This window comes from Lepus europaeus, chromosome 13 (assembly GCF_033115175.1).
Source record: "Lepus europaeus isolate LE1 chromosome 13, mLepTim1.pri, whole genome shotgun sequence".
Lineage (NCBI taxonomy): Eukaryota > Metazoa > Chordata > Mammalia > Lagomorpha > Leporidae > Lepus > Lepus europaeus.
The window spans coordinates 50,091,574-50,105,122 of record NC_084839.1 but is presented as its reverse complement, the minus strand read 5'-3'; the positions used below and the strand labels follow the sequence as shown (position 1 = coordinate 50,105,122).

The following is a 13,549-nucleotide window of genomic DNA, read 5'->3' as shown; positions in this document are numbered from 1 at the left end:
CTTTGCCTCTAAATTCCGAGAAAGCAAATTTGTAAAGTTTTACTTGAGCTTTTAAATATTTCTTAAAAAATTCTTTCCAGTTATAGCTCACATTACCTGCATCTGAAATTTCAGTTTACTTTGGTAAAATGTAATTTTTGTATTATTTCTTCTTCTTCTTTTTTTTTTTTTTAAAGATTTTTATTTATTTATTTGAGAAGTATAGTTACGGACAGAGGTAGAGACAGAAAGAGGTCTTCCATCTTCTGGTTCACTCCTCAAATGGTTGCAGTGGCTGGAGCTGGACCTAGCCAAAGCTAGGAGTCGGTGGCTTCTGGGTCTCCCACATAGGTGCAGGGGCCTAAGCACTTGGGCCGTCTTCTGCTGCTTTTCCTAGGCCATTAGCAGAGAGCTGGATTAGAAGAGGAGCAGCTGGGATATGAACCGACATCCATAGGGGTTGCCAGTGCTGCAGGCAGAGACTTAGCCTTCTACATCAGAGTGCTGGCCCCTGTGTTTATTTCCCATAGAAAACATTTTGACATTTTTACAGCTGGTGAATTCTCACCAAAGTATTAAAACAACAAAAACAAAATGCCTTCAAAATACCTAAAATACTTAATGTAATAGAGATCAATGATTGTTAAAATCTTGTAAATCTAAGTTGATTTGAAAAGCCTCAGGTGGTTCCATTTTTCTGTGGTGTGAATTCACATTAGTATGAAAAAGGAGTATCTGCGCATAGCCTAATTCACAGAGAATATCAGCAGTTTTCTTTGAAACCAGTAGATGTAAAACCAAAAAACTTCGAATTTAGGATATTTCTCCATAGACAGTAGAAAAAAATGTACTAGATGGGGGAGAGAAAAGGAAAAGCTTAATTGCGATGAATGCTTTAGTGAAGGCAAGGCGCCTGGGGTAGTATCTCTCGTTAGTTTCAATTTGGCTCTGGTCTCATCAGACACTATGCATTTCCTGAAATGCCAGCACGTAGCAACCCAAATGATTTTTAAAAATTTCTTTGTTATATAAATCTCAATTATGTCAAATACTGTAGCTTCTACAATTATTTTTGTTAGATTACTCAGTATTAAGTTTGCCCTCTGCATGATTTGGTAGTGTATAGTATTTGTCTTCTGGAAAATCTGGTGATGAAAAAATAGAAACTTAGTTTATTTCTGAGTTCTCTTGTAAGAAAATCTAACTTAGTTCCTAATAGAATATTTGGGGTGGTCTTAATGTGTCATTGTTCAGGGAAATGGCTACTAAATGTGAAAACCTATTTTCTGTATTATGTGATTAGAGACTAACAGAAAATAAAAAGCTAAGTCCTAAGTTTATAAAGGTAAATGATCTACCTAAGGGTATCCACATTGTACTTTTGAGGCTTTGGCAATAAAGGGTTATGAAATACGTTGGAGCAATAAACTTTGCAGCTTGAAAGAATGTATATAGTAAGGTTCTTGAGGGCAGTTAAGGGTAAATTTTCTTTTAGTTCAATTTAAAGCAATTTGAATAGTTAGCAGTTTTGTCAGATATCACAGTTGCTGAATTAATCTTAAAATGGAACCTCTATTTTGCTGTTATAACTTAATGTTTTAAGAGAAATATCTGTGGCGTAGTTTATACTCATGGTTCTGCCCTTATAGATGTGGAAGTTGGATTGTCTTTTCAGGATCACACAGAAATTTTGGACACTTGCCTTTATTTCTGAAATCATCATTAATTTCTCCTTTTGCAGTCCACTCTATATAATAGTCTTTTAGGTCTAACCAGCTATCACAGGATGTAAAAAACTAACATCTAAAAAACAGGGTTACTCAAGGTAGAGGAGTCATCACTTTTCATCTCAAAATATTTCTTTTTACTTTGTGCCCCCTTTCCTCTGATAGATCTGTTAAATCATTCTTAGGACCTTAGCTTTTACTAACTTTTCACTCAAAAAAATTCATACTTAAGGTCTAAGAGTGAGACCATTTCATTGCTATGTAAAAGGATGTGTTGCTTATGCAATGAGGGGCAGGGCTAGCTAACCTCTCTTGGCACCTCCAGGAAACTACCCAGCTCTGCTGGGGAAGCTGCACACAGAAAAGGAAACAGTTACTACTCCACGGTGAGTAACCCTGTTTTCTCCTTATTTCAACTTCTGACTGTTTTCATTGATTTTTTTAAAAAACTTGTGTGTCAGACTTGGAAGTATTTCCTATTCTCAGAGTTAATTTTAAATCTAGCAGTATATAGGATTTCTCTTTACCTAGCAACCCCTTATTCATATGAAAGTGAGAAACTAGCCTTTCATTTGTGTTTATAGTATTATTGATGCCAAGGATTGAATTAGATAATAGAACACAGAAATAGGCCAGATGTCTCTTGTGATTCTCTTATATCTTGAAGTGGGAAGAAACATATCAGTGCTTGGTTTTATGTCTTTTATGTTTGTTTTTATTTGGGAGGAGGATTATTAGGAAGAGTAGGATGTTCCTTCACTGATACATAGGAGAAATTTTGTGTTATTGATCACAGCTGTTCCATGACAAGTCATGTAGCCCATATTTACATATTTTATTTGTGTTATATACATTTTTTTTATTAGTCATTTATTTTCTACCATCCTTCCTTTCCTACCTATGGTTATTTTCATAGTTCTTCTATAATCAAATCTGAAGAGGATTGCCATCTAGTGGTACAAATAATATAGTTGTGAAAAATTAGCATGTCTTTTTAGTGGCAGAAATATTAAATAGAAAGTTTTTAAATAAGGTGGTTTGGTACTCTAGGACCTATGAAACTGATTTAAGTTTATTATATAGATGGTATCACTTAAAATATGTTGAAATTATTTCTCAGAATTAGATTTACTTCCTGGAGTGAAATGATGCTAGTTTTATAAAATGAACTAGAGAGTGAGTAGTGGTAGAGTGATGATATTAAAGTTACATATATTCTTATTACTTTAGCCTTTTGTTTTTAATATTTATTTACTTGTTTGAAAGAGCAACAGGGAGAGATGGAGAGGCACCCTCTGGTTGACTCCCCAAATTGCCACCATAGACTGGTCTGGGCCAGATTGAAGCTAGGAACCAGGAACCCTCCACCATTATCTCCCATATCGGTAATAGGGACCCAAGTACTTGGGCCATCTTATTACCTTCCCAGACACATTAACAGGAACAGCCAGAACTCAAACTGTCTTTCTAATATGGAATGCCATCCCTTCTATAGTGGCTTTTAATCAGCAGATAGATCTATAAGTGAAGACAGCTAGGATAACATACATAACAAAATTATCAGAGCAGTACAACCTGGGCACACCTATGCCTATAATGTGACCATAGAAGTACAATCAGAAAGTCTTCCTTGGGTAGTGGACAGAAGAAGATCAGAAGAAATATTTTGTGTAAATATTTATACTTGCTGACAAATACTTAGCATAAAACATGTCAGCTCAATTAGAGTTTGATTAATTTGTGGTATGTAAGAAAAGATCAAACTAAATTTGAATCTTATGTAAGCATAAAAGGAGCTTGTGGTGGGTTAGAAGTAAATTAAAACTTAAATATATATCTAACTAGATACCTTATTTACATATTTATATGTATCTGTTTCTGGATCAGCCCTATTTTCTTAATTATGTTAATATTTAAAGTCTTACACAAGATGGCATTTTTTAAAATAGAAAAAGATAGTATTTCTTTAGATTTTTTAGTAGGAAAGAGATTCACTGACCTATGGATTAAAAAAAAATAGCAACAAGGACTCTGCTACCATTTGTTTTTAAATGTGATTACAGTGTGATTGGTATTACTAGAACCAGAAAAACATACAACAAAACCACTTTAAACTGTCAAATGATAATAGAGATTACTTCTTAAATCTTAATTGTAAGAGTGATGTGACAATAATTAGAATTCATGCTTGATTGATTATTACATGGTAGTTGTTATGGACTGGGTAAGATATAATTACAGCTGTACATTGGAAAGCTACTCACGTTTATAGAAGCAGTGGGGAGACAAGTATTCTCAAACGACAACCCAAGACATGCGCTTACCCGTGCTCTAACAAGAATGAGGTGGGAGAGGCAGTACCCCTCATGCTTTATCCTTAGTACTCTCTAAGCACAGGCTTTTCTCTTTGTTGATGAATTCTAATATCAATTGACTCGAAGTTCATTGTAAAGGAATTCGATTTTATTTTTTATCGACCAGGTTTTGGATATTTATGTACTTTTTGATCACACACAAATTTTCAGGATGCATATGGAAGCTGTTGCCAAAGGTTGGGGCTCTATAGAATGAAAACTAAATTTAAACAGGATTTTGAACTTCAAAGTCTCTTAAAAAGCAAATTAGCATTTTATCTTATAAAATAATACTAAGTTTTGAAATAAGTTAATAAAACAGAAGCCACGCTATTGGCTTTGTTTTGCATCCTCAGAAGGTATTGGCTATCCTAGGCACCACAGTATGGCATGAAATGCAGTTCAGTACTGACATTTTAATAATAATGTTACCAATTACTTAGATAAATAGCAGAATTCATAACTCAAATAATGACATGGAAATAACCCGTTTAATTGAACAACTTTTGAAAGGTATGCAGTAGATCTGTGGGTATGTTTGGTTAAAAACTAGCATTTTTTTCATTACAAGGGCTGAGTGGTCAGTTCATCAGTGATAAATAATAATACAGTTTCTCTTTATTAATTAGCCTCATATGAATATACTTATTTGTTTCCTGGACCTTTGTGCCCATGTTCCTCTTCATAGAAAGTAATATGTCTTTGTTTATAAACTACTGGATTTAACCTCATATTTTGAAATGTTGAAAATTATTTTTCTTTGAAGAAAATTGAATTTCAGGTAGATAGATTATTGTATAAAATCTGTTCTTGCATACCTAAAAAGTGACTTTTAACCTCTTGATGAGTTTAACTAGCTAAATTTGGATGTGGTGACAATTCTTTGTGGCAGCTCTTTAATTAGAAAAGTGTGTTTTTGCATCTGAATTTTCTTCAAAATGAGTGGCATTTTGCTGCAGATGTTAGGAAATATCCCTTTTGCTAGTTTTAAGAGGAAAGGTGCTAATCATCTAAAGCAGCTTATATCGTATATGCTTAATAAAATTTGTGAGTTTTAACTATTATTAAACCATTTTAAAGCTGACTTTTCTTTGTAAAGGTATAAATGTTTATCATCAGATCTAAGCTTTTACAATTGAAAATTAAATATCAACATGTTTCTTTGGGAGATGAATTTTTTTCCTTGAAATCACTAAATTAACATTTTCTTTAAGATTAATGTTTCAGTAAAAAATGTATTGTTAATCTTCAGAAGGATAGAATAAAGAAGTGTTGAAGATGGGAAGTCTATTTCATAAAAGAGCATTATTTTGTTTTAAACATTCTAGCAATGAGACTTTTTCCTTTAATCCTTCACGATGCTTCATATTGGTATTATTAGTAAGTGTAAGCACTCTTGTTTTTATACAGGGTACCAAGTATGGTGTCCTTGGAAGAGACAAAGTTGTATACTGGGCTTGAATATGGTATGTGACTCCCTAATCTGAGTAAATCTGTGCATTGTTTTGGTCAGTTACTCTCCAGGTGTTAAAATGGAATAGTTTAATAGGATTTTCCTCGTCTCTTTGTTATAAAAATGGATATTAATTATACAGTGGACAATAGTCATTTTTACTTTTCCTGGAGAGGCTAGAAAATTTTTTAAAGAACAGTCAGTAGGGGTAGCGTTCTGGTGTTGCAGGTAAAAGCTGCCACCTGCAAACCAGCATCCCATATGGCACCATATGGGTGCCAATTCAAGTCCCGGCTGCTCTATCTCCAATCCGTTCTCTGCTAATGCTCCTGAAAAGGAAGCAGAAGATGGCACAAGTCCTTGGGTTCCTGCCACCCATGTGTGAGACTCAGAGAAAGCTCCTAGCTTCAGCCCAGCCCTGCCCTGGCTGATAGGGCTATTTAGGGAGTGAACCAGCAGATGGGAGGGTTCTGTCTTTCTATGTTTCTGTCTCTGTCTCTCTCTCTAACTTTGCCTTTTAAATAAATACATCTTTAAAAAATAACAATAAAAAAAGAATAGCCAGTAAACAGAAACCAACAAGTAAATCAGTATTTGAGTGATTTATGTATGCAGATGTAGGTGCCCGTGTGGGATATCGGTGCTGCAGAGCATGGCTTTAACCTGATGTGCCACATTACCACCCCCAGAAGTAGGCTTTTATACTGTTCATTTATGGTTAGAATTCTTTTAGGACTGATACACTTGATGTGAATGAAAATGTTGTGATCCTTATATTCTAATAATCTTCATATTATAGTGATTTAAATTTTATATTAATGTTTATTGGAAACATTTCATTGTATTAATTTAATGTTCTGAATCTACCACTAATAGATATTTAGCACATTTCATTGCTGGATTAACAGTTATGTATAATTAAGTTATGTATAATAACAGTTAAGGTATGATTATTTGCTTGAGTTGACTTATGACTAATTCAAAAATTCATACACTTCTGATCTCTAATGACTAGAGCATTTGAAATATTGGCAAAAATGGTTTTTCTCTTCCTCTTCTCCTTGTCTTTTTCATGATCCTGCCAATAAGGCTTTATAAATAGTTCATTTCAAATGTGGAGGTTTTAGAAGTTATTCTGCATCTTGCATAGCCACTAATCCAACTATGATATAGACTTGCTTATTTTTTGTCCGGATACTTTATCTCCTCTTAACATAAGCTGCTGCTATAAATTTTGATAAGTCTGAAGATCATTCTGTGTCTAAAATTCCTTTTTTTTTTTTTTAATAGATCTATCTAAAGAGAACCATCGAGAAGCAATTGCTAGGGTCATAAGGAAACTTCTTAGTAAGTATATATGTGCATTTCACCTATTTGTACTATTAGATAGTTAGGAATTTTATTCTATAGCATGCATGCTTTTTACTTAACATTTTAAATTCTAAGTGGTGGGGCCAGCATAATGGTGTAGCAGATAAAGCTGCCACCAGTAGGCCGGCGCCGCGGCTCACTAGGCTAATCCTCCGCCTTGCGGCGCCGGCACACCGGGTTCTAGTCCCGGTCGGGGCACCGATCCTGTCCCGGTTGCCCCTCTTCCAGGCCAGCTCTCTGCTGTGGCCAGGGAGTGCAGTGGAGGATGGCCCAAGTGCTTGGGCCCTGCACCCCATGGGAGACCAGGAGAAGCACCTGGCTCCTGCCATCGGATCAGCGCGGTGCGCCGGCTGCAGCGCGCTACCGCGGCGGCCATTGGAGGGTGAACCAACGGCAAAAGGAAGACCTTTCTCTCTGTCTCTCTCTCACTATCCACTCTGCCTGTCAAAAATAAAAAAAATTAAAAAAAAAAAAAAAAAAAAAGCTGCCACCAGTGACACCAGCAAAGTGCCCAGCTGCTCCACTTCTAATCAGCTCCCTGCTAATGCCCTGTGAAAAAAAGCAGAGTGTGTATGATCCACGTGTTTTTTTATTTTTTATTTTTATTTTTTTTTTAATTTAATTTTTTTTTTTTTTTTTTCTTTTTGACAGGCAGAGGACAGTGAGAGAGAGAGAGAGACAGAGAAAAAGGTCTTCCTTTGCCGGTGGTTCACCCTCCAATGGCCGCCGCGGTAGGTGCGCTGCGGCCGGCGCACCGCGCTGTTCCGATGGCAGGAGCCAGGTGCTTATCCTGGTCTCCCATGGGGTGCAGAGCCCAAACACTTGGGCCATCCTCCACTGCACTCCCTGGCCACAGCAGAGAGCTGGCCTGGAAGAGGGGCAACCGGGACAGGATCGGTGCCCCGACCGGGACTAGAACCTGGTGTGCCGGCGCCGCAAGGCGGAGGATTAGCCTGTTGAGCCACGGCGCCGGCCGATCCACGTGTTTTGGCCCCTGCTACCTATGTGGGAAATCTACAAGAGGGTCCTGGTGCCAGGTTTCAGCATGGCCCATTGCAGTCATCTGGAAGTGAACCAGTGGATGGAAGACCTTTCTCTCTGTCTCTTGTTCTCTCTCTCTGTGTAACTCTTTTAATTAATGGAATGGGATTCATAGAGTAGTTCATAAAATATTTTAACTAAAATCTTTTTTCTTCTATTGTAGACCACATACTTGTTAATTCAGAAGATGATACAAAGTCATTGTTTCTTATCATAAAGGTACAGTTGTCATTTCATAGTTGCATAATTATTGTGATTAGGCTTGACTTCATGATTTGTAAATAAGATTTGAAATTTTGTGACGCAGATTATTGGAGACCTTTTGCAATTCCAAGGATCTCACAAGCATGAATTTGACTCCCGATGGAAAAGTTTTAACTTAGTAAAGAAATCGATGGAAAATCGGGTCAGTATTTTCACCCAAATGTTTAAATTAGTTTTTTAAAAAATGTGTAATAACATTTTGATTTAGGTATTAGTCATCGTACAGAGTGAGTTTCCCTATAAGTCAGGGCAGCAGGTTTAAAAATATATAACGACTGTAAAAAGCATATAGTGTAAGTCAAGTGGGTCCTGGAAGAAAATATATTTTCCTTGTGCAGAATCATCTATCAGTTTCCATGATTGTATCTGAACTCCCAATAGAAATGTGAAGAACCGTATTTAGCCTGCCTTCTAAAAGCATGAAGGAATTAAAAATAAGGAATTGTCACAAGCATAAATTTAAAGCATTGCATTTCATGTAAATAAATCAGAAAAAGAACATTGCATTTGTGCTCTGGTAGAAATCTGTGTAAGATTCTCTGGGAGCAAAGAAGGAGGACCACCTAAATGAGCCAGGAGGTGTTCATAGCAGTGTTCTTCTGTAGGAAGACTTTCTTTCTGTAAGAGACATTTACTGAAATTGGATCTTCAAAGATGATATGAAGTAATTGTTTAGAGAAGTGGTGTTAAGTATTTTAGACAGAGGGTATGTCATATGCAAGTGCAGGAAGATAAAAAGTGTGGCACGTTTTAGGGAGCAGTCGCTATAGGGAAGAGTGGTAGGGGGTAAACTAGGTTGTTTATATTTTGCTTGTTGAGAGAAAATGCTTTGGTTTCATATTTAGTAGTGCAGGTGCCATGAAAGGTTCTTAGGTAGATCTGAGCTGGACATTGGAAAGATCAATATTCAGTTCACTAATACTGAAAAGCCTTGCTACAGCTGAAAAAATAAGTGCTAGGAGATTGATACTGGAAACAGGGAGAGCTGTTAAACTACTGTAGTCCAAGTGAAGATACAGAGCCTGAATTAAATCACTTACAATTGGGACAGAGATGAGGCATTTTGAACAAGATGCAGTTGTGGGTACTTGCTGGCTAATTAGATGAAGATGTGAAAAGAGAACAATCTTTGAAGCATGGATATGTATTTTGGTGACTAGGTAGGAGATCATGTGTATTAAAGGTTATACTATAATTTTTAGCAATATAAATGATTCTCTATTCTGTAGTAAACTTGGAGTTACCCTAAAAGGCTAGCTTTAAATTAATCTAACAGAGATGAGCAGTTTTCTTAGTAGCCTTTTTTTTCTACTTAGAGTATTTAACTGAGTAAGAAACAACTCTGTTGCACTCCGCATCTGGATCTGTTAATAACCTGTCAGAAAAGAGCAGAGTGTTGGATATGAAAGGAGGTGATTCTTTTTCTTTTTGACAGGCAGAGTGGATAGTGAGAGAGAGAGAGACAGAGAGAAAGGTCTTCCTTTTTGCCGTTGGTTCACCCTCCAATGGCCGCTGCAGCCAGCGCATCGCGCTGATCCAAAGCCAGAAGCCAGGTGCTTCTCCTGGTCTCCCAAGCGGGTGCAGGGCCCAAGGACTTGGGCCATTCTCCACTGCCTTCCCGGGCCATAGCAGAGAGCTGGCCTGGAAGAGGGGCAACCAGGATAGAATCTGGCGCCCCAACCGGGACTAGAACCCGGTGTGCCCGCGCAGCAAGGTGGAGGATTAGCCTGTTAAGCCATGGCGCCGGCCGGGAGGTGATTCTTTTATTAGCCTTAAAGTTAATACCATCAAGATGGTATTTGTTTAGAATTAATGAAGTTAGAAGCCAGTGCTGTGCCGTGGCCAGTAAAGCCGCTGCCTGCAGTGCCAGCATCCCATATGGATGCTGGTTCAAGTCTTGGCTGCTCTACTTCCGACCCAGCTATCTGCTACGGCCTGAGAAAGCAGTGGAAGATGGCCCAAGTTCTTGGACCTCTGCACCCTCATAGGAGATCTGGAAGAAGCTCCTGGCTCCTAGATTCAGATCAGCCCAGCTCTGGGCTGGAGAGAGATATGGAGTTGCATAATTACATTGAGTTGCAGCCAACTGGAGAATGAGCCAGTCAAGTAGAAGACCACCCCCACTTCTCTCTCTGTGTAACTCTTTCAAATAAATAACTCTTTAAAAAATAATAATAAAATTACCCCCACCTTTCAGCGTTGGGACTACCATGGACCTTTTTTGAAGTAATTTTTCATTAAGGGATTCAACGGAGTCTGTTGTTGAAATCATTTGGGGGAAATCTTGAGATGTTTGCTGCTTTATTTTCCAGCTCCATGGGAAAAAACAACATATTAGAGCACTGTTGATTGACAGAGTAATGTTGCAACATGAGGTAAATTCCTTTTTCACTTGTGACTTTTTTAAATGCCAGTTTTTCTATGTTTATTTACTTATTTATGCTTTTCCTGATTAAATCAACTTTCAACAAGCACTTTGGTTTGTATTGTTTTCTTAGTTAAGAACACTAACTGTCGAGGGTTGTGAGTATAAAAAGATACATCAAGATATGATTAGAGACCTTCTTCGTTTATCCACAAGTTCCTACAGTCAGGTAAGGCTTGTCTACAGACTGTCATCCTAACACTCCCATTTTATTACATGTCATTTAAATGTCTGCATTTTAACAGAAGAGTTTAAATCACTGCCCTCATAGTCAACCTGGCAGGAAGTAAGAAAACCAGAACTAAAGGCAAGGGCCCTGTAATTCATACTGGCTCAGGAAACACTTTTCATATTGCCAATATATTCAAGTTAATTTTGCTACTGTTTTTTAATAATATGTAATCTTACTATTTGTAATTGCTCCTCGATTTTGTTTCTTAATATAAAGTTGAAAGACAGTCCTGGCATGGTGCTGCTGGCACTTAATTAAATTAAATTGTAAGGGCCAGTCTATGAGGGCCATATAATTTTAGGGTCAGTCCTTTAGCATAGACCAAGACGTTATCCCCAAGCACAGTTAACTGGAAAAAGTAAGAAATCAAAGTACAGGCATTTACTTTATCTTTGCAAAATGATGTAGATCAGATAACTGGTTTCTACCCTAGAAATTCCCTCTTAAAGTAATGTTTAAAGATTTAAAAATATGTATCGTATGTTACTTTTTTAAAAAATCAGTTATTATCCATTGTTTAAGTAGCTCTTTGTTTATAAATCCATATAAATGAATCCTTTGGGTTCAAAATATGTGAGGCTGTATTTACGGCATGCTTTGAAAAGGTTAAAGTCAGGACTGGCATTATAGTGCAGCAGGTTAAGCTGATTCCTGCATCTCATCTGGGCACCCGTGAGTCCCAGCTGCCCCACTTCCCATTGAGCTCCCTGCTAATGTCCTGGGAAAGCAGTGGAAGATGGCCCAAGTGCTTTAATTGTCTACTGATTATTTTATCTGTGTTTTTAAACAAAATGCCTGTTGACTCCTTTTGATTTCCCCTTTATCAGAACTATTTGAACCAACATAATCTATAATTTGGATGTGGTTAGTTGGTGGTAATGTACTTTTCTTTTAATATGAAGATAATCATATATTCATTTTTTAGCATATATGTTCTGATATATTTTGCTGTTAATTAGATAACATTTATATTATTACTTTTTGATAATTCAATTAGGAATTTTTTGTGTTTTCTCTGCCACTTAAAGTCTTTTGTTAATAATACTTTCTACAGGTCAGAAATAAGGCTCAGCAAACATTTTTTGCTGCCCTGGGAGCGTATAACTTCTGTTGCAGAGATATCATTCCCTTAGTTTTGGAATTCTTACGGCCTGATAGAAAAGATGTTACACAACAACAGTTCAAGGTACAGGTTTTGTTTTCTTTGACTAGGAAAGTTTTCATTATAGAAAAGTTGAAGGAGGTCTGCCGTGAACTTCCTATAACCACCAAATTCTGTATTTAAAATTTTATAATTGTCATATTAAGTATCTGTCCACTGACTTACTTTTAAATATATTTTAAAGTAAGTTAAGGACATAAGTACAAATTTCCTTTTAACAGCTATAGTCTTTTTTATTCCCTAATTCTTTATGTATTTATCAGTGTTTGTGATCAGTATTATGAAGGAGAAAATACTGAGTGCATAACTCCCTGAGAAAAAGAATTCTTTTAATTGAACACTAGTGGCTGAGTAATTTGGCCCTAAGAGAGATGAAATATTAAGAAGTTGAAAGTAGTATGGGGGCTGGCGCTACGGCGCAGCGCATTAATGCCTTGGCCTGAAGTGCCAGCATCCCATATGGGCGCCGGTTCTAGTCCTGGCTGCTCCTCTTCTGATCCAGCTATCTGCTAAAGCCTGGGAGAGCAGTGGAAGATGGCCCAAGTCCTTGGGCCCCTGCACCCACTTGGGAGACTCAGAAGAGGCTCCTGGTTCCTGGTTTCAGATCGGCACAGCTCCGGCCATTGCAGCCAACTCGGGAGTGAGCCATTGGATGGAAGACCTTTCTCTCTCTCTCTGCCTCTCCTCTCTCTGTAACTCAGACTTTCAAATAAATAAATAAATCTTTAAAAAAAAAAAAAGTAGCATGATCAGCATGAAGGAAGTACCTAGGACATTACATCCCATAGGGACGCCATAGAATGTAGATAAGAGGGGCCGGTGCTGTAGCACAGTGTGTAAAGCCGCCTCCTGCAGGGCTAGCATCCTCTATGGGCCAGTTAAATTCCCGACTGCTCCACTTCCAGTCCAGCTCCATATTATGGCCTGGGAAAGCAACAAAGGATGGCCTAGGTCCTTGGGCCCCTGCACCTGTGTGGGAGACACCGAAGAAGCTCCTGGCTTCAAATCGGCACAGCTATGGCCATGTGGGAAGTGAACCAACAGATGGAAGAGTTCTCTTTCTGTCTCTCTCTCTTTCTCTCTCTGCCTCTGCCTCTGCCTCTCTGTAACTCTGCCTTTCAAATAAATAAATCTTAAAAAAAAAAAAAAAAAAAAAGGTATGATTCTTTATACCATCACATCGAGAGAACTTTACCCATGGCGAGTGATTCAGGAGAGAGGATAGATTGAACTTTATGAATGAATGTGAGGGCACTGAAAAAAGATACCAAAATTACTAAGCTCCAGGATTGTGCAGTGTTTGTTGGACATATCAGAGAGAGAGAGAGACTAGGGAGAATAGATGATGAATTAGTTTATTTAAACATTTAAAAATTGAAGTGTTTCCTATAAACTAAGAGGCAATTGGCACTTGGACATGAGTTTAAAGACACCATTTTCATGTCTGTTGATGACAAATTAAGTCTTTGAGCATGGGTAAGAAAGCCTACAAGGAGCGTGAGAAGAGAAACAAGGGACGTGTTGAGAAACTCTGGGCACAG

General features: G+C 37.6%; 1 protein-coding gene across 1 annotated transcript in view; it reads left to right on the top strand.

Annotated features, from left to right (window-relative positions):
* PSME4 (proteasome activator subunit 4) overlaps nt 1-13,549 on the top strand; it is a 103,040-nt gene that overhangs the window by 56,902 nt on the left and 32,589 nt on the right. Inside the window, exons 21-27 of the mRNA XM_062209433.1 lie at nt 5,471-5,526; nt 6,804-6,860; nt 8,089-8,144; nt 8,233-8,331; nt 10,502-10,564; nt 10,688-10,783; nt 11,901-12,032. Of these exons, the coding sequence (XP_062065417.1) occupies nt 5,471-5,526; nt 6,804-6,860; nt 8,089-8,144; nt 8,233-8,331; nt 10,502-10,564; nt 10,688-10,783; nt 11,901-12,032 (559 nt within the window). The remainder of the gene's footprint in view (nt 1-5,470; nt 5,527-6,803; nt 6,861-8,088; nt 8,145-8,232; nt 8,332-10,501; nt 10,565-10,687; nt 10,784-11,900; nt 12,033-13,549) is intronic.